The 24,922-nt window shown below is 57.0% G+C and overlaps 1 protein-coding gene across 1 annotated transcript in view; it reads left to right on the top strand.

The window, feature by feature from the left end:
• The first annotated feature begins 267 nt into the window (after positions 1 to 267).
• The window catches only part of SCN4A (sodium voltage-gated channel alpha subunit 4), a 43,055-nt gene continuing 18,400 nt past the window's right edge, over positions 268 to 24,922 (top strand). The window contains exons 1-12 of the mRNA XM_081804718.1: positions 268 to 481; positions 14,290 to 14,941; positions 15,032 to 15,149; positions 15,288 to 15,378; positions 15,656 to 15,784; positions 16,261 to 16,352; positions 18,221 to 18,535; positions 19,599 to 19,662; positions 19,903 to 20,044; positions 20,849 to 21,058; positions 21,624 to 21,777; positions 23,626 to 23,864. Of these exons, the coding sequence (XP_081660844.1) occupies positions 14,669 to 14,941; positions 15,032 to 15,149; positions 15,288 to 15,378; positions 15,656 to 15,784; positions 16,261 to 16,352; positions 18,221 to 18,535; positions 19,599 to 19,662; positions 19,903 to 20,044; positions 20,849 to 21,058; positions 21,624 to 21,777; positions 23,626 to 23,864 (1,827 nt within the window). The 5' untranslated portion in view covers positions 268 to 481; positions 14,290 to 14,668. The remainder of the gene's footprint in view (positions 482 to 14,289; positions 14,942 to 15,031; positions 15,150 to 15,287; positions 15,379 to 15,655; positions 15,785 to 16,260; positions 16,353 to 18,220; positions 18,536 to 19,598; positions 19,663 to 19,902; positions 20,045 to 20,848; positions 21,059 to 21,623; positions 21,778 to 23,625; positions 23,865 to 24,922) is intronic.

Genomic DNA, 24,922 nt, shown 5'->3' on the forward strand with positions numbered 1-24,922 from the left:
GTGGCTGAGCATGTGTGAGCGCGGCATTCGTGGGGAGACGCGTCCGCGAGTGTGCACGGGAGCGAGTGTGAGTGTGCGAGCTGGCACGTGCCGCCGGGGCTTTCCCGGGGCTGAGTGTGAAAGGACACTGCGTGGAGAACGAGCCTGCGAAGCTCCTCGAGGGCGGGACAGGGCCCACGTGAAAGGGCTCCTCCGTGTGCCCCGCTGCGCGTGCGCGTGAGCAGGAGCGTGCGTGCCGGCGGCGCCCCCAGCCCCGCGGTCCCGGGCCGGGGCCGAGCACACCCGGTGAGGGAAGCGCGGCCCAGGCTCCCACCTGAAGATTGGCCCAGTCCTCAGGTTTCACTCATGACCCTGTGACATCAGCGGCAGCAGCTGTCCCCGCCGGCCGGCCCCCCGGCCAAGTCCCCCAGAGTCCCAGCCCCAGCCCGAGGTGGGCACGGCGCTCCAGGCTCGGCCGCAAGCACTCCGCTCCTGTCCGGCAGTGAGTACCGCACCCCCGCCCCGGCCGGCGCCCCGAGGGCCGGCCACCCCGAGGAGCAGGGCACCCTGGCCCCAGGCCCAGCCTGGCTTCAAGGAAGCCAGCGCTTCGCTCCGGGCACCGCTGTCCTCCTGCCCACACCGGGCCCTGCTCTGCCCGGGCCGCGCCGAGCTCCTTGTGCCTTGACCCGCCCCGTCCCCAAACTCGCCTCGTGCGGGGGGCCCCCCCCATCAGCTGCCCTCGGTGCCCCTGGCTGGCCGTCTTTGCCCCCAGCAAGGGTCCTCGCCCTGGTCACCAATGGCCCGGTGGCGAAGGCTCGGCTCCAGGCGAGCGCAGGGTGACCCCGGGGACGGGACGGGGCTAAGTGTCTTCAGGAGAGGAGAGCAGAGGAGCCAGAAGCCCGTTCCCAGGGGCCGCTCAGCCTGTTCCGTGGCTCCGTGGCTCGGCTCTCTCGGAAGGCAGGGCTGTGGGGGGAGGAGAGCGGCGGGAGGCCGGGTGGGGGGTGGCGGCGGCTCCTTTGCTCTGCTGAAACAGGAATCTTCCAGATGCCAGCAGAGGACACATCTCAGGCTGCACGGCCCAGGCTCTGCCCACCGCCCTGGCCTCTCCCCGGGCAGCTTGTGGCAAGGCCGGGCTCCTTTCCTGGATGAGTGGGGAAGGCAGAAAGCCTGGCCCGAGGGGCAGAAGATGGGCCCAGGGCCCTGAGGGGCCGCTGGGGGCTTCAGGAGGGGACTCGGGCCAGGGTGTGCGGCCGGGAGCGCGGTGCCAGGGCAGAGCGCAGCCCCCCACCCCCTCCCTGCTGGCAGAGCCGGGTCCCCGGGGCCGGGGGCTGGGGGCGGGTGGGGGGGGGGGTCGGGCAGCGGCTAGGGCGAGAAGCCGAAAGGTCTGAGCGGAGGTAGGAGACGGGGTTTGGGAGGAGTGTGATGCTGCTGATCAGAGGAAGGCATTTGTTCAAAAGATTGGGGAGTCCCCATCTAGAGGGCCCTGAGGGTGGGATGGGGGCTTCTGAGGCTTTCCAGGAAGGCACTGGTGTGGCACAGAGGGCCTGGGCGCCTTCCCACTCCGAGCGGTGAAGTACCCTGTCTTGCGGCCCCTCCCCCTGCCCGGGGCACAGGGCCCGGCTGAGAGGGCTCACACTGCCCCAGGGTGGGGAGGGGGCCCTCCAGGTGGACACTAAACATGTCCCCTCCCACCCATACCACCTGCAGCGGGGGACCGGCCTGGAAAGAAATCACCCCAGAGCCTGGGATGGGCAGAGCCCGAAGCAGCCTTGAAGGCCCTTGAGTTTAGCCTCGATGGAGGAGCCGGCTTGAGGAGAGTAGCTCCAGGCCAGTTTGGGGCCAGTCTGGCTAGTCTGGAGAGGGGAAGGGGCTGACGGAGAGGTAGGGAAGAGCCAATGGTGAGCACTATTGTCATTCGTCTGTGACCAAGGCTGTGACTGCCCCTCAGGGCCCTGAGCTGAGCTAAGGAGACCCCAGGGGTGGTAGTCGGGGGGCACAGGAAGAGGACTGGTTCTCCCAGGACCCTCCAGATTCTTCTGGGCCGTCCCCAGTCCCCTGGCCGTGGCTGGCGGCCTCACGCTGCGTGGCAGTGTTGTGGACCGTTATGGTTAACACACACGTCTTTGGAGCCACATCATCTGTGCGGGCGATGCAGGGTCCCAGACATAACCCGAGGGCCCACTCCTGTGTCCATCCCAGGCATCTCTCAGGGGATCGGCTGAGATTTTTAGTGGGCTTTGGAAAGATAATTAAGGGCCCTTCCTAGGTGCCCCTGTTCTAGCCTGGCTCTGCTTGTCATTTCTGGTTGGGAACTTGCCTGATGTGGGGGCTCAGGACTCAGAATCATCTTCCCAGCTCTAGGCTGGCCTGAGCGTCAAGGCCTGCCTATGGCTTCCCTCGCCAGGGCTTCTGGGTCCCACCGCCGGGCCCAGGCCACTGGGAAGCCCTGAGTTCAATGCTGAAAGCACACATCTCCTGGCCAGACAATGGGGGTGGTCCTGACAAGGTCCCTGCCTTCGGAGGCAATTCTGGCCCACAGGACAGAGAAAAGTGTAGAGAGTGGCAGGGACAGGGTAGGGGGGAGTCCAGCTGGGGATGGAGTTCAGAGAAGTCTCCCAGGGCCAGGCACAGCCAGAGAGGAGACAAGGGATTGGACCTTACCGAGAGGAGCGGAAAGGCTCTTTCCAGGTGACAGGAGAGAGATGCATTGACCGGAAATGAAAAATCTGAGGCCTGAGGTCCCAGAGAGCAGGTGGGGAGAAGGGAGGGGACGTCAACACCCAGGTTGTGCAAGCCTTCCGTTCCTTGACTCGTCTTAAGGGAATGTTCAGGCTCCGAGGGTCCTGTCACTTGCCTGAGGCACACAGCTAGTGAGGGGCGCTGATGCTGGTGCCGGGCTGGGTGGGGGGGCGGAGTTCGCCTCTGAGACTTGGGGGCGGGGCAGGGGGTTCCCGTGGGCGGGCAGCCCGAGGGCTGGGGCAGGTGCTGGGCCTCCTGCAGGGGTCCCCAGCTCTGCAGCAGCAGAGACAGGCCATGGTTCCCAGGGGCTCCTTTGGGAGGTGCTTATGGGGCTGGGCGAACCCCAGGTTCCCTCTACCTCCACCACCCCTGCCCCAGGCCTTTCATGTGCTCTGGCCCCCCTTCTGCCTTGTCAGCAACAGCTATTTTTATTCCCGGAGGTTTTCAGTCAACAGCCATCGTTGGGGGGATGGGGCAGCGGGAGGAGCAGGAGGGGCTCAAGGAGCAGACAGGGAGGGGGTGGCAGAGAGCTGTGCCCCTTGAAGGGCAGGCTGCCCCTTCCCCTCAGGCCTTGCTGCCCTCTGCCAGGAGCCCTAGCATAAATGCAAAGTACAGAACCACAATGGTCACCAGACCCCACTCTGCCTGCCCCGTCCCCCCTCCACCCCCCACCCCCCGCCCGATAGGTGCTAGAAGGACATGGTCCATGTAGACTTGAGTGGTGGTATAGCTTAGTCCTTAAGTGCCAGGGGCTCTTTCGAGAGCCCCAAGGGCCGGGTTTCCAGCCCCAGTCTACTATATAAATCACCTCCAGCAAGTGACTTACCTTCCCTGTGCCTCAGTCTCCTTCTCTGTCAAATGGAGTGATAATACTAGGATCATGGGGAGGATTAAAAGAGCTCATGAATGTGAGGTGCCCAGAACAATGCTTGGCAAGTAGTCAGTTCTATGTAAGTGTTAACTAGTAGTTAATTATCGTGCCTCTTACCAGGCTGTGACTCTGAAATCAAGAGCTCATCTTGTGGGGGTAGGGGGGAGGAAGCGATGGAAGGAGGGAGAGGAGCTATAGAAGGAGGGTCTGCCTGGCAGGAAGCAGGACGAACTTATCTAGCTCCGGGCACCCTGCATAGCTGGGAGGAGGGCTATGTTTTTTTCCTGTCTGGTCTCCCTCAGGTGAGGGAGATCCTGGTATAAAGTGGATGGCAGACCCCTTCCACGAGGGTCCACGGTTGACACATGTTTGCTGTGAGGACAGTGACGCCAAAAGCCAAGCAGAGTCCCTCCGGCTTTCATTTCAGTAAGATCTGCTCGTGACCCCAGTGTCTTTTGAGGCTTGTAAGTTCTTGATTGGCCTTAGTTGGGGAGAAAGACCTTTTACCGGGGTTGTTGGTAGGAAAACATCCCTGGAGCAGTTTCTGGGGTAGAGCGAAATTCTCGGAGGTAGTGGCAGGGCCCAGCTGGCTGAAGGGGCAGAAAGAGTCCGCCAGCCTCCCTTGTGGGTTCCCGGTGATGGGGCTGGGGCTCCATAGGCAGTAAGAGGGCCACTCTTCCTGGGGCTGGTGACGGTGATCCCCAGCTCCCAGGACCTGGCAGGCATGGGGGGCCCACGTGGGGAGGGCTCAAAGCCCACCTTACCTGGATGGTTGGGGGTTGATGGAGGAAACGGGGAGCCAGGTGGGCTCTGATGGGTTTTGAACAGACTTCCTGTCACCTTCTTGGTGGACCCATGGCAGGAAAGAGCCTGTCTGCCATGGTCTGGGAGACCATAAGAAGAGCACAGAGGCAGAGGTATCTCCCGGGGCAGACTAGAGGTAGGAACAGGCAGGGCAGGGGAAGCAGCCCTGTGTGCAGGGGGTGGATCTGCCCAAAGGCAGGCCCAGATGTGTACAGGAGAGGGTGTGCATGCACAAGTTTGAGGGGTGGCATCCATAGAACCCTGGTGGTCATGCTTGGGGGCTCCTTAGAGAGAGCCGAGCTAGCAGAGGGCAGGAAGCCTCAGGCCTGCGTGGAACTAATCAGCCTCTCCACCCTTTGGAGCAGCTGGGAAATGACTCATAGAAGCAGTGTGTATGTGTGTGTGTGTGTGTGTGTGTGTGTGTACAAGTGGGCTGCAGAGGGCCTTAGGGGGTACATGAGGGTCGACTGGTATAAAAGAAAGTCTCTTTACCAAGTTGTTGACTTGTAACCCCCACTCCCACGATTCTCAACACATACGGCCCCAGGAGGCCCAAGTCTAGTCCTGCCAGGGCCTGCCAGACTCCCACCCCAGCTGGTGTGTTTTAGGGGTTTGGCCCAAGGACCCTGGTCTGCCTTTTGAAGAGGACAGAGAGGTGAGGGTCAGGCCAGCCCAGTCCCCCAGAGGGCTGGCGGGGGAGGCAGCGTTTGTAGGAGTAGGCACATGGATTTGCCTCAGAGAGCTGCATTCAAATCCTGCCTCTGCTGCTTGTCAGCTGGGAGGCCGAGCCTGGAGCGGTGCCAGGCACTCAGTAAGCACCAAATGAACATATCCATGACTGCTTTCTTCAAGAAATAATTCTTCAGCCTCCGCCTCAAGGGCCTATGCATGTCAGCATGCTGGGTGAAGGGGTGAAATTTGGGGGCCGGAGGAACCAACCTCCTTCTCTCCTAATAGACTCTTCCCCATGCTGACTGAGGTCGGAATTCCACATCTTAAGATGAATTCCTTTGATTTGAGGCTCAGTCTTGGGAGGGGAAAGCCACTCGTGGGCCTTTGCTTCTAGGGAGAAAAGGCTTCCAGGGCCGTCAACAGATGAGCTGAGAGGGGTTGGAAGGAAGGGGGCACAGTTCACAAAACCCAAACACAGCCCATTTGAGGATTTATTTCCCATTTGTGGGTTTTTTATTTCATCGGGCCCCAGGCCAACGAGAAACACTCTGGGTGAAGGCAAAGAGTCAGGTTTGAGAGGAGGAGGCAGGTTGGCAAAAACTAACTGATGTTTTTTGAGAGCCGTTGGGGGTTGGCAGAGAATGGATCTGATTGTGGGGGGAGGGGCTGCTGACATATCCTGAACAAGAAAACAAACTTGGCATACAGTAAGTACAAAATAAATGTGGTCACCACTATCATACTTAACCCTTGTGGCGGATACATTATTAGGCTGGTTGATTCAGGTGCCTAAAAAAAGGGGAGGCATGTTTTGGTCCAGTGAGCCCCATATGGAAAGCGTGATCATCATTAGCCCACCCCTCGCCCTGGAGCACCCCTCATGTGCCCCTGATTGTTTCCGGAACTCTTGGGGCTCCTGAATGTCCGGAGGTTTCCACTCCCAGCTCTAGGCCTCCCTCCAAGACCTCTTGGAGCAGATTTCCTCTGCAGAGTGTTAGATCAGGAGGGGAGGGCACCCGGGGTGACTTCCTCCAGGGCCCTGGTCTGCCAACACCTCAGCCCTAAGTGCTGGCAGAGAAACAACACAGCTACCCCTTTCCCATCCCCACCCCCAGACTGCCCCAGCTGAGAAAAAGCTGTGACTTGAGATTTATAACTAGGGGGCATGGGGATCCATTTTGCATTCTTGGAGCAGGGCCACAATGGGAATGCAGGAATTTGGGAAGTAGGCCACCCGGATGCCCGGTGCTGTCTTTGGCCAGGATAGAAAAGCTTTGATCTCTTCCAGTCTCCCAGAAAGTTCTGAGTCTGAGCCCCCACTGCAGGTGAAGCTTAAGGAGGGGTCTCCACTGGCCACATGGAGCTCTGAAGTAATCTTGCTTCCAATCCACAGAGAACCAAAACAGCCTGACCCTGGACTGCAGCTCTGCTGCAGATGAATGGCATGCTTGGTTGGCAAGAGGCCCGATGATTGGGGCCTGAGCAAGGCCAGAAAGCTACCTCTGCGTCCAGAGGGATGGGCCCTAGAGTGAGCAAGGAAGGCTGCGAGGGACAGGTCACATCCATTCTCAATCTTCCAGGAGAGTTTCTCAAAGTGGCTTTTATATCTCGGGCTGGTATGGCATGGCTGGCATTTCTTGGAGGATTCCAGCCCCATGCAAGTGCAGTTAGGTGGGTTTCTGGATGTTTAAAGGACTGTCTTTGAAAGCATGGTTTCCTAGGAGAGAAGGCTCTAGAAGCATGTGGTGGTGGGGGATGGTGGTAGTGACATCTATCCTGAGCCATGTTTGGCCAATAATTTGGGACAGTCATGATCACAGACACCTAGCTGTGAGGGTGTTGAACTGAGAGGAAAAATCAAGATCCAGCAGGCTTTCACAAAAGACTAGAAGTGAAGAGGTGCAATGAATAAGAGGAACTTGTAGAATGTAAAGTCCAACACCTGGATTTATATTAGCCTTGCATCCTAAAACCATTATTAGTTTCAAGTTTGGTTTGTTTTTGTTTTTTTTTTTTTGGTCAATTCTTTCGGATTTTGTACATAGATAATCATGTCATCTGTGAACAAAGACAGTTTTATTTCTTCCTTTCCAATCAGTATACCTTTTATTTCCTTTTCTTATCTTATTGCATTAGCTAGGACTTCCAGTACGATTTTGGAAAGGAGTGGTAAGAGGCAACATCCTTGCCTTGTTCCTGATCTTAGTGGAAAACTTCTAGTTTCTCATCACTAAGTACTATGTTAGCTGTAGGTTTTTTATAAATGTTCTTTATCAGGCTGAGGAAGCTCTCTACCAATCCTAGTTTACTGAGTTGTTGTTACTGTTGTTGTTTTATCATGAATGGGTATTGGATTTTGTCAGATTCTTTTTCTGCATCCCTTGATATGATCATATGATTTTTCTTCTTTAACCTTTTGATGTGATGGATTATGTTAACTGATTTTCTAATGTTGAACCTGCCTTGCATACTTGGGATAAATCCCACTTGGTTGTAGTTATACTGCTTTTTATACACTGCTAGATTTGATTTGCTAATATTTTGTTTGGGGTCCACCTGGATTTAAAAGGGAAAAATCAATTGCACAATTTATAGGATAGGGAAGATCTAATTTGACTATAGTTCATGAGGAAAAGATCCAGGAGTGATTGCAAATTTCATCTTATGAGTAGGCTGCTGAAAGAGTGAATACTGTCTTGGGATGAATGAATACAAAGGGTGTCTAGGCCAGGGAGAAAAGGCCTCTCTCTGTGGTCAGACTATGTCTGGAATTGGGTGTTCCAATCTGGCAGCCCCACAGAGAAAGACAATGCTGGGCTGGACCTGCTCCAGGGAGGAGCCGCCTCACCCTCCAGCGTCCTTACTCTCGGCTCCCTGCCTATGGACAGCTGGCCCCAGCCTGGCTCCCCGACTCCTGACCCTCCTTCCCCCACCCTCATCTCTGTCTGCTCACCACTTCCAGGCCCCCAAGATGGCCTGACTTTACTCACCACTTCCGCCCCAAAGTTCCGTTTCAATGCAGGTTCCGTTGGGGCTTCTCACTTACTAAATGGGCTCTGGCCCTGGTGCTCAGGGAGCTGGGTTTTATTCTTGGCATGGCCTCTCATTTATCACTCTCTAAAATTATCTTATTTGCTTCCCTATTTATTATCTCCCTCCTCCCTCTGGAATGCAAGCTCAGTGAGGACAGGGGGTTTGCCAGGGCTATATTGTGGCTCCTAGAACAGAGCCCAGCGCAGAGCAGATGCTCAAGAAATGTTTGTTGAATGAATAAATGTATGATCTGGGGGGAGTTGCTGCTCCTCTCTGGGCCTCAGGTTCCCCATCTGTGAAATGAGGGCGTTGGACTCCTTGATCTCTTGAGTCCCAGCAACTCCCACATTCTTCAATTCAGTGGGAAGAGTTTGCCTCAGTTGCCACATCTGAAGAACAGACTGAGGGTGGAGGCCAGAGTCTGATCTCACGCTGTCACGTTGGCCCCCATTACTCCAGGCTGTAGCTGGAAGAGCCATGTGGAGATGTACCAGCATGACACCTAACCCATGATATGGGGCATTGTTGTGCTTGTCCCTGCCAGGAAGCCACCATGCACACATCCCCGACAACCTTTCACTCCTCCACTGGTGTCCACTGCAAACAATATAGCTTGTCCTGTCTATTCTAAACACATTGAAAGGGTGGGCAGAAGGCACATACATGCCAGCTAACTGTGGTCTTATCTCAACCCACTGCCCCTGCAAGGGGCTCTCCAAGGCTGCAGGGTGAAGTCCAGACTCCCAGGCCTGCCAATCAGGGCTACAGCCAGCCCCCAGCCCACCTTCCCCAAATCCCTGAATAGATTCTGTGCCCCAGAAAGACTGTCATAACTGCAGCTCCCTATGTCCTGCCTCTGTCTTTGCTCTGGCTGCCCCCTCTCCCTGGAGTGTTCTTCCCCTCCATTTCTCTGTGTTTATAACTTAAGCATCCTTTGAGGCCCAACTGAAAAGCCACGTCTTTCCTTCTCTGACCTGGAAGTAGCCATTCATCCATCTGAACTCCCGTAGCACAATGACCTCCCCTCTTTAGGGCAAGCATCGCTTTCTCCTCATATCATAGTTACGTGTGCCCATGTCCACCTTCCCCCAACCACCAGCTCTCAGAAAGCAGGATGACCAACTGGTGCATCTTTGTGTCCTATTCAGGGCTAGCTCAGCTTCTGGCTTATAAACAGGATGGATGAATTGATGGATGGATGGATGGATGGATGGATGGATGGATGGATGGATGAATGAAATGTATAGGAATCCATTTTATGCCTGGAAAGGTCTGTATCCAAGTCTTTCTCCACTCATTCTTTCAGCAAACACGTATTGAGTGCCTACTGTGTGCTCAGTCCTAGGACTGGCTATAGTGAGCTAGACAGACAGCTCCTGCCCTCTTGGCATTTCAGTCTAGTGGAGGACACAGACAAATAAATTAGGCAAATTGCTTGTTTAAGTAATTACCAATGATGACATATGATGTCAAGGAAAACACAGGGGACTGATAGAGAGTAAAGAAGGAGAAAGCCACTTGGAGAAGAGACATTTGAGCCTTGACTGGGGGGTGAGATGGAAGAGCCAGGTGAAGAGGGAGGGGAGCAGAGGGCCAGATAAAGGCCAAAGGCAGGCATGAGCCCAGTGGTCCAGGAGCTGGAAGGAGGTCAGCAGGCCTGGGGCAGAGGGAACAGGGAGGAATCAGGAGACAAGGGTGTAGAGGGAGGCAGGGACTGGATCGCCTGGGCCTTGTAGGTCACAGTAAGACATTTAGGTTTTGTTCTAAGCACAACAGGAAATTGCTGGAGAAATTTAAGCAGAAGAAACAACATGATTAGTTTCTTGTTTTTAAAAGATCACTGGCTGCTCTATGGAACGGATTTGCAGAGGGCAGGGCAAAAGCGGTTAGCAGGAAACAGGCTATTGCAAGAGATTATTGTGATATGGTCCAGGGGGAAAAGGTGGAGGTCATGTATATTTTGGAGATGGTATTAATGGAACTTTGGATGGGCTGGATGTAGAAGGTGAGGGAAAAAAGCATTCAGGGAGGCACCCTGATATTTGACTGGAGCAACCAGATGGATGGATGGACATTTTCTGGGTTGAGGAAGACTATGGGTTGGACCAGTTGAAGAGCGCAAATGCTTCATCGCAGATACTTTAGGTTGGGATACCTCTTAGCTATCCACATGGAGTCGTCCAGTTGGCAATTGCATACATCAGTCTGGAGTTCAAAGGAGAAGTGATGCTATTCCTGTAACACTATTTACAGTCCTAGGAATGATGCCATCCAGACCCAGATTGAGCCCTGAGAAACTTTAGAGATTGGGCAGAGAAAGAGGAACAAGCAAAGAAATTGAGAAGAAGCAGCCAGAGAGGTAGGAGGGAAACCATGGACGTGCTCTCATGGAGGCTGAGCGAATAGAGCCTTTCCAGAAGGGGGCTGCGGCCAACTGGGTTGAATGCTTCTGAGAGGTTGAGGGAGGTGAAGACAGAAACGTGTTCGGCAGACTTGGCAGCAGAGAGGGTGCCAGTGACTTGACAAAAGCCGTTTCAGTTGAGTGGGGGGATGGAAGCCAGGTTGGAATGGGCTGGAGAGTGAACAAAAGGTAAGGAAGTAAAGACAGCTGGTGTAGACACTTTCTAAGAAGTTTCTCCATGAAGGGAAACAGAAAAATGGGGCAATAGATGAAGGGAGGTGTGAGGCTGGGAGGGCGGTTTCTGTCACCACCGCCATTATTATCACGATAGGAGAGCCTGGTCATAGACAGGAAGAAGTTCACGGTGGTAGAGAGACGATAACTAGAGAATGAGATCCTTGGGAAGGCAAGAGGGGTCGGGGCCGAGCCCACGTGGAAGGCCTGGCCTTTGGTGATTCCCCGTCTTCCGTTTAGCAGGATGGCGGGGGCAGGGGGCAGCGAAGATGGTTTTGTCAGTGAAATGGGGTGTGATGCTATGTTCTTATTGAAGGCTGAGGCAAAGTCACTGGCTGGGAGCACCCTAGGGAGGAGTGTGGGGGGTTGGAGGAAAGAAGAGAAGGCATGGGATGGTTTTGTCACCAAGTGGAGAAGTGAAGCCGCCAGAGAAACCTGCACCCCCAGGGCAAAAGTGAGGGCACACGTGGTGTTTGTAACCACGACGTCAACTGTGACCCCAGCCCGGCCCCGCCTTTGTTCCAGCAGCATCCAGCCGCGCAGGGGCTGACCCAGGAACGGCACAACTGGGATGGGCGGGCTGCGGTTTCCCCAGATGAGTGCGATGGAAGGAGAGAGGAGGCCGGAGTTGAGAGTATTTTCGAGGAGGGATTGCGATGATGGCACTTATACTTGAGCTGGGCAAGTCAGAGGGTTCTGTTGGAGAGGGAGAAAGTGCAGGGACAAGGGGTGAAGGCCAGAAGAAGCCCAAGGATCACAGCAACGGGCACTTGACTGTGAGCTGAGAGGTAGGAAGTGAGGAGAGGGGATATCAGAGGAGATGTGGTCTCTGGTCATGATTTAGATTCAGGGTGTGCTTACAGGAGAAAGGGGGCAAAGGTGGAGGGCTCCTCTCATTCATTCACTCATCCATTCATTCAACAACCTTTTATGGGGCATCTGGCTGGCTCAGTTGGTAGAGCGTGCGATTTGTGATCTCAGGGTTGTGAGTTCGAGCCCCACATTGGGGGTAAAGTTACTTAAAATCTTAAAAAAAACACACACACACACACACAAAAACCCTTTTGTTCAGTATTAGGTACTTGGGTGGTACAAAGGAGAAGTCCACTCAGCCAGGGTGCCCAGGGAGGGCTTCCTGGAAGTAGTGGTTCTTGTGTAGGTTGAGTCTAGAAAGACAAATTAAAGTTCTCTGGGGTGACAAAAAGGAGGGGTGCCCCAGGAGGCAAGCAGACCATAAGCAAAGGCCTGGGTGGGGGGGGGGGGTTGTAAAACAGCTTGGCCCATTTGTGAGGATGGAGATGGCACAGCCAGAGGGTGGGTACGTGCGGGGCAGGGGAGGGTGATAAAGTAGGGATGGGGTCGTGGCGAGCCTGGGGAGCCAGGTGGAAGGGTGTGGACACGCTACTAAGCAGTAAGAAGCCACTGAAGGAGAACGCAGGTTTGATCAGATTTGTGATTTCAGAAATGTGGATGGTGGATTACCGGGGAGCCCAGTGGGAAGTAGGGAGGCAGGTGGGGGGGATCTGGACAGAGCAGGTGAGGGGCGATGAAGGAGCAAGAGCCTGAAGGATGGAGAGCCTTGTGGGTGCTGGACCTGGGAATGGACCAGGTGTACCACCAGCCAAAACCATGCCTCAACTGGCCTAGCCAGGGACAGCACTTTCTCCCTCTCATAACAAGACAGCCAGACATGAAGGGGCTTCAAGGCCGGTGAAGAGGGTGGGAGAGGAATTTAGGAGGAAGTGCAGATTTTGAAGGGGGAGATGCAGAGTCTGCCTGGGGCCGGCTGGGTTCAGCAGGAGGAGTTCACACAGCCGCTGTGCCGTCTGTGGGTCTGGAGCCCGGGGGAGGGGAGAGCCCAGGGGAAGGAAGAGGCGGGGGCCAGGCAGCAATCTCTAAACAGACATGTGCCAACGTGCCAGGCACCAGATTCAGTGATGACCCCAAACCCCAGGCTGTGTGGAGTCTGGCGGGGGAGACGGATACCAACAGACCCTCGTGCAAGCAGGGCATGAATTACTGCTGACCTTAGAGCTTTGAAGACTTCGTGCGCTGGGGGCCTCTAGGGACTCCAGCCAGTGTAGCTTCCACGAGTGCTGGGGGGGAGCCAGACTGTCTCTGGTTCTCCGTCGTCCCACTTGGGGCCCCGTGAAGGGCAGAGTGGGCAGCATCAGGCCAGAGGATTGTTGCCAAGCGAGGCCTGTGAACTGGGAGGGCGCCCAGCAGCCATGGGGTCTCTGCAGGGCCATCTTGTGTATGGGCATGTCTGTGGGGCCGGGGATGGGATGAAGGCGGGAAGGTGTGTGGCCAGCGGCAGGGTAGGATGGGGTGTGTGTGTGTGTGTGTGTGTACATGTATGCTCTCGCACACGCGCGCTCCCACGCCCACGACGGGGCGGAGGAGCAGCTGAGGGACGGGCTCAGCAGGGATGAGCAGAGTCATCCCCGTGGAAACACGACTCCCTGGGTGATGGTAGGGAGCAGCTGGGCCGCCAGGCAGGGGGGCGTGGCCGGCTCCGCCCAATGGCTCTGGCCTCTCCCTGGGCCGCCCTCCCCACCTGTTGACCAAGCCCGGGGAAGTGCCGTGCTGGCCAGGGCAGGGACGCTGCACGCCGAGAAAGGGCCGCCCTCACGTGGAGCCCTGGGAGCCTCTGACGGGGTCTGCCTGAGCCCCTTTGGTGGAGAGCTGGCTCTGGGGTGTCCGTGCGGGCAGGCCTTGCAGTGGCTCGGGTGACTGGGCTGCCGTGGTCCCCATGTGCCTGCCTGCTGATGTGGGTCATTCCCCAGGGCCTTGCGGATAAGTGACCCACCACCTCCACTGGGAATGGGTTCAGGAGGGCTGGGCAGCAGCGGGGCCATCAGGAGAGGCCAAGGGACAGTCCACACTGTTCTCACAGGCCTCTGAAGCTCCGGGTGGGTGCGCCTTTATCCACCCAGTCCACACAGGGACCACCAGCCAGAAACAGTCCCTGGAACCTCTAGCCCTGCCCCGCCATTGAAACTCCCATGCCTTTGTCCCCATGACCTTGCCTTTGTGTCCTCCTCTTCCGCAGTGGCATCTGTAGGCTCTCCTGACATGCCCCCACCCTCCCCCCTGCACACACACAGCTTGCATCCTTTTGCTCCAGCCCCTCTGCTTGCGCACGGGTTAGATCCCACAAGTTCCGTGGGAGGGAGCTGGTGGGACCCTCTGCAGAGCCTGGGTCCCTTCCTTCTTCCCTCTCCTCGCCCAACATCATGCTTCCCCAGGGCTCAGGACAGGGTGGCCCGCCCCCCACATCTTTCTTTCCCCTTCCCTCCAGGCCAGGGATGGCAAATACAGGCAGATTGGCTACATTCTCCTTTCTCGATGGGGTCTGCCCGCAGTTCTAGGCAGTCCACAGCAGCCCTTAAGACGAAATCCACCTGCCCTTCCTGCTTTAGGCTGCTGCCACCAGGCCCTTCATCTTGAGCCATCCTTGGGGCCGCCTGCACTGTCACCTTCGAGTCCTGTCCGCCTCGCTGCCGGCCTCAGGCCGCTTGAGCGTAGCCAGCTGTGGTTCTCTCTGTCCCCACAGGCCGACGCCGCACAGTTCTGGAGCTTGGGCCCAGGAAGCGGTGGAGGGCACTGGGGCGTTGGCCCCAAGTCCCCAGCACTGAAGAGGACCTGGTGGGTTTGCTGTGGGTCCCAAGGGCAGCCAACCCCCTGCTGGGGAGAGTGTGGTGCAGGCCCGGGGGGTGATGCTCTTGTGTCCAGCACCCAGGCCCTGCAGGCACAGCTCCCAGTTCCGACAGGCCTTGCGTGCTGACCACCCCGGCCTGGCCCCGGGGCAGGCAGGAGGTGAGTAGCAGACAGCAGGCCCAGGGCGGGGGAGCCGCCAAGCACCCGGGGGGCGGCACCCTGCAGCCACCCCGGCGACTCGCCTCCCTCCCAGCCGCCGAGCCCAGGATGCGAGAATGGCCAGCTCATCTCTGCCCACCCTGGTGCCTCTGGGCCCTGAGAGCCTGCGCCCCTTCACCCGGGAGTCCCTGGCAGCCATAGAGCGGCGGGTGCAGGAGGAGGAGGCCCGGCAGCAGCGGAACAAGCAGATGGAGATCGAGGAGTCTGAAAGAAAGCCACGCAGCGACCTGGAGGCCGGCAAGAACCTGCCCCTCATCTACGGGGACCCCCCACCGGAGGTCATCGGCATCCCCCTGGAGGACCTGGACCCCTACTACAGCGACAAGAAGGTCTGGACCCGGTAGGGTTTCTTCTCCCTGCCTGTCCATCATCCGTCTGTCTGCCTGTCCCTAGACCTCACAGCACTCTCTCTGCCACAGACCTTCATCGTCCTTAACAAGGGCAAGGCCATCTTCCGCTTCTCTGCTACGCCCGCCCTCTACATGCTGAGCCCCTTCAGCATCATCAGACGCTGCGCCATCAAAGTGCTCATCCACTCATATCCTGCCCAAGTGGGGCGAGTGCAGGGGCAAGAAGGGGTTAGGGGCGGGCAAAGCCAGGTGCTGTAGGCGAGGAGGCCCTCCGCCCACCTCCCCTCCCCACCTGCTCCCTCACTTTCCTTGACCCTCCCCCTGACGCTGTTCAGCATGTTCATCATGATCACCATCCTGACCAACTGTGTGTTCATGACCATGAGCAACCCGCCTTCCTGGTCCAAGCACGTGGAGTAAGTCTCCTCAGAGGCCCCCTCCCCCCACCCCGCCCCGGTCTGGGACACAGCCCACCCCAGGGGTCTGCACCCCAAGGATGCCCCAAGTGGCACTTCCAGGAAGACACACACTGCAACTGTCCCCCCCACCAACACCGTAAGACCCTAGGGTGGTGCACACTGTCACTCTCACCAATATCCTCAACCCCCCGGGCGGCATATTTCATTGTTGTGACCTCCCTCCTGGGAGGTCCATCCTCACCACCCCTGGCCCTGGGCACACTCTCCCGACCAGGTACACATTCACGGGGATCTATACCTTTGAGTCCCTCATCAAGATGCTGGCCCGGGGCTTCTGCATTGACAACTTCACATTCCTCCGGGACCCCTGGAACTGGCTGGACTTCAGCGTCATCACCATGGCGTGAGCAGGGCCTGGAGGGCATCCTGAGGTGGAGGAGGGTGAGGGAAGGGTGCCAGGCCTCAAAGAGGGCAGCTGAGTGGGCTGACCCTCTGGGAGGGACGGACTGCGGGGGTGACGGGCAGGTGTGCGGCGAGCTGCCATTGCTGGGGTCTGGTGGGGAGGCTCTCCTGATGCCCCCTCCGTGAGCCTCCACACGCCGTGTGCAGCCACAGGCAACAGGGCTGGACCCCAATCCCACAGGCCTCTACCCTTGCCACCCCCACGCCCAGAAAAACTCCTGCACTGTCTTCCCCAGCTCTCAGGACCCAAGAGGAACCTTGGGGGGTCTGACCTGACCTTCCCCCCCAACCCCTGTGGTTACCCCAACCACAAGGATTCCTCAGCAATCCTCATTCCGGGCCTAGAGAAGCTGTGATTTCTGCCCTCACATCCACTCCCGACTCTGACACAGCCTTCACCCCAACCCCCCTGCCCAGGTACCTGACGGAGTTTGTGGACTTGGGCAACATCTCAGCCCTGAGAACCTTCCGGGTGCTGCGGGCCCTGAAAACCATCACGGTCATCCCAGGTACTGGGAAGGTGCAGGGACCCTCTGCCTGAGCCAGCAGGCCTCCCCCCACCAATGCCCAGGCCTGGAACCTGACACTCAGGTCCAGGAGCCTGACGCGGGGTCACAACACTCTCACACCAAAACCTGGACACAGTTGGGGGTGCCCCATGGCCAGGGAGGAGCAGGGGCTGGAGGCTGGAGGATGGGCGTCTGAGAGGCAGCACAGCAAGGTGGTTAGAGCACAGACTCTGAGCCAGACTTCTTGAGCTCAAGTCTCATCTCCACCACTTCCTAACTTGGACTTCGGGCAAGTGGTTCAACCTGCCTATGACTCAGTTTCCTCCTCTATAAAATGTGCATAATAATAGTCCCACTCATTGGGCTGTTACGAGGATTAAATGTGCATGGATGTGTGTTAAATAAAATGAGCAGACTGGGCAGAGCAGAGAACTCCACTAGGGAGAGACAAAGGGAATGAGTGATGGAACGTGCCGGCCCCGAGGGCTCAATAAGGAACATGCCACATACCCACTGAGCAATCAGGCCAGGGCAATTCCAAAGTAATGCAGCGAGAAACATGAAATAAATAGAATCCTGAAAACCCAGGTCCTCAAAAAAGCACATGGAGAAACCAGACAAGGTTCACGAAAGGAGAGAAAGACGGTCTGAAAAGAGATGGACCCTGGGAGGAGGGGGATTAGGTCTGAGTGCTAGAAAGTACCATAATTTTCCTCTAGTCCAATGCCCTCAAACTGTGGCTGAGGAAGGTGACACCCTGACAGGCCCTGGGAGAGGAAGTGCTTTCCGAAGGCCATACTGCTCTCTGGCCACCGAGTGAAGGCCACGGTCCTCAACACCACGCTTCCAGCATCCTCCCAGCTTGGAGGGTTTTGATAAGGCAGCTGCTGAGCCCCTGTTTTCCACATCAGGATAAGAAAAGGAAATGAACTGGGTGCCTGGGTGGCTCTGTCAGTTAAGTGTCTGCTTCGGCTCAGGTCATGGTCCCAGGGTCCTGGGATCGAGCCCCACATTGGGCTCCCTGCTCAGCGGGAAGCCTGATTCTCCCTCACCCGCTCCCCCTGCTTGTGTTCCCTCTCTCACTATGTCTCCCTCTGTCAAATAAATAAATAAAACCTTAAAAAAAAAGGAAAGGAAATGAACTGATATGGAAGGGAGAGACACTCTGATTAGGCCCAAAGAAAAAGTTACAGCTCTTCCATAAATGATGGGAATCCATCCCTGGAAGTCTTTAAGAGTTTCTATGCCTTTGTCTGTCCAAAGGGGCAGGTTGCAATAAGATCTCCAGCTCAGTCCAGAGCTGCTGTTCCTTGTTCCTCCAGCTCAGTCCAGAGCTATGTCCTTATAATAGGCATTATAAGAAAAAGGGTTCTGTTGTCAAGTAAGTTAAGAAAATGTGGTATTAAAGTGTGTGTTTGTTTCTGCAGGACTTGTCAGAGCCTTTGATAGGCTAATCTACAGTCATGCTCCAAGAGCGGAATCTAGAACTGAGCCTTTCCCAAACATTTATCGAACCCCTTCTTTTAAGGGCACAGCTGGGGAGATCAGTGTTGTGTAGAACACAGTTTGGGAGTGTTGACCTGGTGACATTCAACTCCACCGTGGGCCTGTGTGTTACTCTACAAGTCAGGCAACAACCTGGAAAGTCCTTATAGCTTACTCTTCTAGTGGCCGAGATTCTGTGGCCATTCAAAGGCTCCACATCAAGGATGAGATGGGAGAGGGGTGGGCTCATTTGGGGAGGCTTCAGGGAAGTGGTGCCCCTCATATATCAAGCCTTGAAGGAGATGTGTAGGCAAAGGCTTGAGGGGATAGGAGAGGGAGCTCTCACCCTGCGAAACCCCTACCCTCACCCTCCCTCTGGTCAGGGCTGAAGACGATTGTGGGGGCCCTGATCCAGTCCGTGAAAAAGCTGTCGGACGTGATGATCCTCACCGTCTTCTGCCTGAGTGTCTTTGCACTGGTGGGGCTGCAGCTCTTCATGGGAAACCTGCGGCAGAAGTGCGTGCGCTGGCCCCCGCCCTTCAATGACACCAACACCACGTGGTACGGCAACGACACGTGGAACGGCAACGACACGTGGAACGGCAACGACACGTGGAACGGCAACGACACGTGGAACAGCCATGAGAGCTGGGCCAGCAACTCGACCTTTGACTGGGATGCCTACATCAGTGACGAAGGTAAGAGCGCAGGCTGGGGAGGCCGGGGGGATCTGTCCCAGCCCCTAGGGCAGCCCCTCACACAGGATAAGCAGCAGGGGGCACCGAAGCTTAAATCCATCGCTTACCAGCTTGGGGAACCTCTGACAAGTCACGTGGTCTCCCTAACCCTCAGAACCCTCACCTCTAAGACTGAGGCAACAGTGCCTTTCTCGGGCGCCTGGGTGGCTCAGTCGGTGAAGTGTCTGCCTTCGGCTCAGGTCATGATCCCAGGGTCCTGGGATCGATTCCCGCATGGGGTGCCCTGCTCAGCAGGGAGTCCGCTTATACCCCTCTGTCTGCCACTCTCTCCCTCCTCCTCCCCTCTGCTCGTGCATGCTCCCGTGCACGCGCTCTCTTTCTCAAAAAAATAAATAAAATCTTTAACAAAAAAATTCCTTTCTCAAAGGGTGAGCGTGACAATGAATGCCCCATGGCTTTGAAAATCCTCCGGCTTTCCCTATGAAAAGCAGCGGCCCATCGTCCCCATTCCCTAACCGACACATCCCTTATTTTCCCCCATAACATGACCTCCTGGCACCCTGGCAGGGCCACCACCCGCCACCTATGGACTCACCTGGTCACACCCCATACTCCACAGGCACACACACAAGCCACACGTTTTCACGCAGCCACCGTTAGTCCATACAAGGCCTTCTGGCTAATTAAGAAAAGGTACCCCTTCTTCAACCTGGCCCCTGGATTCCAGCTCTCCCCCCACCTGCTCACCCCTCAGTCGGGCGTCCCACACAGACGTGCGGTAGCTGCGTGCAAGTGCACACACCGGCCGGCCGGCTCTCTGTGCCCCTGCTGCGTCCCGACCGCCCAGCCACACACCCGAGGCACTGAGCTGACACGGCTTGCAGCTGGGCTCCCTGAAAGGCATCTACCCAAAGACCTTAAAGGAGGGACAGGGGCAGCCAGAGAGCCTCCATTTGGTGCATGTGGTGCACACAGATGTGCCCCCAGGCGTGCAGTGAGTGCGAGTGTCCACAGTGTGTGCACGTGGGTGACACGTCTCCTTTGTGGCCTCTGACTCCCAAAGGGAACTTCTATTTCCTGGAGGGTGCCAATGACGCCCTGCTCTGTGGGAACAGCAGCGATGCTGGGTGAGTGATACGGGGGGCTGGGAAGAGGTGTCCCAGGGGTGTCAGGAGTCGGGAGCTGACTAGGGACAAGGACGTGGGGTGGAGGGGAAGGTAAGGAAAACCCGTGGATGTGAATGGGACCCTTCCCTGTTTGGGGGACATGGACAGAACTATAGGATTTTTCCTCTTGGGATTCCCCCCATCTTTTGCTCGGCTGGAGTTCTCTTCCTCCCTAAAGCCAGCAGCCTGTTTTATCCACAGGCACTGCCCCGAGGGTTACGAGTGTATCAAGGCTGGGCGGAACCCCAACTACGGCTACACCAGCTACGACACGTTCAGCTGGGCCTTCCTGGCCCTCTTCCGCCTCATGACCCAGGACTACTGGGAGAACCTCTTCCAGCTGGTACGACTGCCCCCGCCCTGCTCGAAGCCCCCCCACCACCTGGCCCCAGCCCCACAGCCTCCTCAGGGCGTGGCCCGACCTGTAACAAGGCCCCCTCCTCCCTGAGACCCCCGTCAGCACCCCTGCAGACAGCTTCTCGGAGGCCTCTGACACTGGGGACCTGCCCACATCTGGCCACAGCCTTCTCTTCCTTTGCCACCTTCGCCTTAAGCGCTGAGATCTGGGCCTGGTACAGACCCCCCAGGCCTCACAGCAACCAGGAGGGTAGCTTAGAAATTCAACCCTGCCCCTACACAATTATTTAGCTTCTACCGTTTGCATGGTAGGCAGGTTGCGTCTGGAGCCTCAGTGCCTTCTGGTCCCTGGTAATGTTTCTAACACTGATGATATTAATGATAATAATAACAATGGCAACTATTATTTGTTGAGCTCTTATTAGATGCCAGGCACGGTAGCAACGGTAGGATTCAAGTTGACCCCAAAGCCTGTGCTCACCACTTCTTTTTTTTTTTTTTATCCTGGCTCTCTAATCTCAAGATGTCTGTCTCAGGTCCTAGGGCTCTCTGAGCCAGGAGACCAGGAAAGTCTGGGTCCCAAGTGTATATTTTGAAGCTCCCCAGAATGTGGCTTAGCCTGCCAAGGATGGCTATCCCCTGCCTCAAGGTCCTCAAATCGCCAGGCTCTGTGAGCGACCCTCCCTGTCTACCTATCTGGGCAGTGGGTGTGTGGAGAGGGGTGGTGGGTGAAAGCAGGCAGGGGGCCATGGGACGCTCCCTCTCCCTCTCCCTCTCCCCCTCCTCCCAGACCCTTCGAGCTGCTGGCAAGACCTACATGATCTTCTTCGTGGTCATCATTTTCCTGGGCTCCTTCTACCTCATTAACCTGATCCTGGCGGTAGTGGCCATGGCGTATGCAGAGCAGAATGAGGCCACCCTGGCCGAGGATCAGGAGAAAGAAGAAGAGTTTCAGCAGATGCTGGAGAAATTCAAAAAGCAGCAGGAGGAGCTGGGGAAGGTCTGGACTCAGGGAGAGGAGGCCCTCAGCCTGGGTTCTCCCGGGCAGGCTGAGGGTGAGGGAGAGGCATGGGGTAGGGGCTGCAAGGCAGGGTGAGCACAAGGCCCCAGGCTGGGGGCTTTGCGGGGATGGGAGGCATCCAGGCAGTAGAAAGAGTAATCCGCAGCTCTGTGCCTCAGTGTCCCTATAAACAACAAGGCATCTGGAGTAGTTAAACCTGAAGTGACCTTCCAGCTCAAATATCTATGGTCTTGTGATTCTTTCTGGGTGGGATATGGGCCCATGCTGAGGGAGAGGTGGGTCCTGGGGAGGCCCTGGTGTGAAGCCGCCCATTTCCTCACCACCTCCTGGAGTGTAGGGTCAGTCCAGGCTTCCGAGAGCTGTGGGTCTTCAGGGATGAAGGTCTTCAGTCACTTTGGTCCCTACCCTGTCAATCCCATCACCCCCGAGGTTGCCTCCCAAACCGCACCAGGCTCAGGACTTGGAAAGAAGCTCTGAGAGTCCATTAGTCCGTCCACCGGGCTCCAAGATGGACTCCGTGCCCACCATCCTTGCTGATCCACAGGCCAAGTCTGCCCAGGCTCTGGAAGGCGGGGAGGCAGATGGGGACCCAGCCCACGGCAAAGACTGCAACGGCAGCCTAGACACATCGCTGGGGGAGAAGGGGCCTCCCCGGCAGAGCTGCAGTGCAGACAGCGCTATCTCAGACGCTATGGAAGGTGAGTGCTTGACACCCCTCTGGACATCCTACTCTGCTTGTCCTGCCCATCAGGCCACTCGGGCTCCTGGGCGGGGGGCGGGCAGGTGGGGCCTGGCTGGGCCCAGCTTCGGAAGGACAGTAACTTAATATAGGTATCGAAGAAATGGCCGTGAGAAATATAATCCTGGCTTAGCCCGGCCCAGTTCTGGCTGCAAGGCCAGGCTGCTATGGGAACTGGGGGCTTCCGGGGGAGGACCTCGGGGGCTGCCAAGGCAATGGGGAAGGACAGGAGGATCATACTAACCAGGAAGGCCCAGTGTTCTGGAAACTGGAAATCCTGCTCCTCAAATGTCTTCTGGACAGAAGTTAAAGGTCAAAGGTCAAACTCTGCCCAGGTAGAGTCCCAGATTCCCTCAAATTCCCATACTGCCCAACAAGTGCCAGGGAAAGAACAGGATAAGGTAACAAGGACAGGGTGGATAGACACAAACACAGATGGCTGGATGGATGGATGGATGGGCTGAAAGATCAGTGAATGGGAAGAGACATGGGTGTGTGGATGGATGAGAGGAAAGCGGGGAGGGAGGGAAATAGGAGGAGGGAGGAGAAGGGGAGGAGGAAGCAAAGGAAGAAGGAAATCTGACATGGAAGAGATCTGGTCCCCTTCTCAGGTCCCCCTCCCCTTCCTTGTGCCAGGAAGGACTGGGAGGGCCTAGAGGACTTTGGAGACCTCTGGAGGACACCTTCTCATCCCACCTCATATGACAGGCATCCAGGGGTCTGTGCCCTGCCAGAGAATGCCACAGGGGGTACTTGGTGTCACTGGCTGAGGAGGTCACTCAACGCTGCCCTGGCTGGGACTGCTGTGAGAAGTTTTGGGTGTCAGACACTGTTTGAATCACCTGCAGTGACTTGGGGGTCACCAGCTTGGGGGTGGGGCTGTTACTATCAGACTAGAATCTGCAGCCTTTGCGAGGTCCAATTAGCTAATTTCCTGGGGTGTCCCAATCCTGCACTCGAAACCAGATCTCCATGGGACGGCCCCTGACTCTCTCCTCATCTATGAAATGGGGGGTCACTGATAGCACTTGTCTCATAAATTTCTGGTGGTAATGAAATAAGATCACGCTGAGGCTGCGGACTCCCACAGGCCAGCAGGAAGGGCAGCTTTATCCATGGGCCTGACAGAACCCCAGGACTCTAGAGCTGGGGTGGCAAGAATAGGCGATGTTTCCAGAAAGCCCCTCTGATGGGAAAGGACAGACAGGCTGGGGACAGTGTGGAGGGGTCACCTTTGCTGGCAATGGGAGGGAAAGGCCTCAGGGGGATCCTTGGTCTGCTCTGAATGGCAATGGCCAGCAGCAAGTGGAATGGGGCCCAACCCTCTGCGGTGGCCTCCCACCTCTCCCTGCAGACCCTCGGGCCCAGCCAGAGATCAGGGGTCTCCCGAGCCAGGATCACCGCCCCGGGGGCCACAGGCAGAGGGTGGGAGTCACTGAAGGGCGGGCTTTGTGAGGTGTGCCAAGAAGGCCCAGCCTGAGGTGGGGCATTAAGAGAAGGGATTACAGGTAGGGCTGGCTGAGGGGGTGGGGGTTTGAGGGTGGGAGCATTAATAGGCGGGGCTTTGGGGGCGGGACACTGGGGTGGGTTGGGGCATGTGGGCGGGGTCTCTGGGGGCAGGTCTTGAGGGTGACACCCCCACCCCCCAGAGCGGGGCTTGAAGTAGGCTTGGCTGAGGGGATGGGTTTGAGATGTGGAGCTCAAGGGGCAGGCCTGGAAGGTGGGACCTAAGATCTGGGTCAGGGATGGAGGACACTTGGGGTGGCGGTGGGGGTCCTCAGCAGGTGTGTTTCTACCCTACTCCCAGAGCTGGAAGAGGCCCACCAGAAGTGCCCACCGTGGTGGTACAAGTGTGCCCACAAAGTGCTCATATGGAACTGCTGCACCCCGTGGATGAAGTTCAAGAGCATCATCCACCTGATTGTCATGGACCCCTTCGTGGACTTGGGCATTACCATCTGCATTGTGCTCAACACCCTCTTCATGGCCATGGAGCATTACCCCATGACAGAGCACTTTGACAACGTGCTCACCGTGGGCAACCTGGTAGGGAGGGGACAGGAAGAGGTGTCACTCCCAGGCAGGACAGGAGAGAGAAGGGCCACAGGGCCCTATGGGGCCATCTGGGCTGTGCGGAAATACGGGGCACTATTGGGGGGCATATGGGGACAAGCTGGGCTTATTCTCTCCCAGTATATGGGGGGCAGGAGTTGAGATACACGGGAGGTACATGGGGTGACCCATGGGATGTGGAATTTGGGTTTTAGGGTATTTGGAGGCAGAGAGAATGGGAATGAGGTGCTAGACATTTTAAAATTAGGACTCAGGGGGTCTGGGGTCCAGGCCATGCCCTGGAGGCAGAGTTGGGGGAGTGGGGGCTTGGGTGACAGGTCTCCACTTTCAGAGGTTGATGTGGGCCTAAGAGGGACCAAGGGACCTGAAAGTGGGGGCATATAGCCCTGGGCACCCAGGCCCAAGAGGCCCCCTGGGCATAGTCCCCCAACCCCAGCGCCCTGCCCACTACCATTTCTCGAGCGTGGCCAGGCCAGCTCTGGGCGGCGGCCTTTCCTGCCCAGCTATTGTTGACATGCACTGATCCGCCTGCTTATCCCTGCCCATTAGGAGCATTATCACCTCGTTTCCAGCCCCGCGGAGCCTGACAAAGGGAAAAAGCCGCCTCATCCTCCAGCCCTGCCCTGCCCTTCCCCATTCCCTTAGAAATGTTTCCAGATGGCAAATGGGCCAGATGCTCCCCCCACCACCCTGAGGGTGAGGAGAGCCCAAGGAGAATAAGATTTGGGGGCCTGCGGCAGGATGAGGACGATATGGGTGGTGTGGGCATCAGACCCTGGACTCCCAGCCTGTGAGGCAGGCACTTCTATCCCATGGAGATGTCTAAGGCAGCCATGCCAGGCTGGGCTGGAGGGACAAGCGTGTGCTCTGGACTCACAGTGCAGCTGCCGGGCTGTGCGTGATGGGCCCAGCCTGCCACCTGCCCACCGCCTACCCACCCCTGCCCGCACTCTGCTGCCGTCTGGGCACCTGCTATGGCCAGGGACAACTCCTGGGTGGGGTTCAGCATGTGCCCGGGCAAGCTGTGGACC

Source organism: Leptonychotes weddellii, chromosome 15, assembly GCF_054177405.1.
Source record: "Leptonychotes weddellii isolate Sample4059 chromosome 15, ASM5417740v2, whole genome shotgun sequence".
Lineage (NCBI taxonomy): Eukaryota > Metazoa > Chordata > Mammalia > Carnivora > Phocidae > Leptonychotes > Leptonychotes weddellii.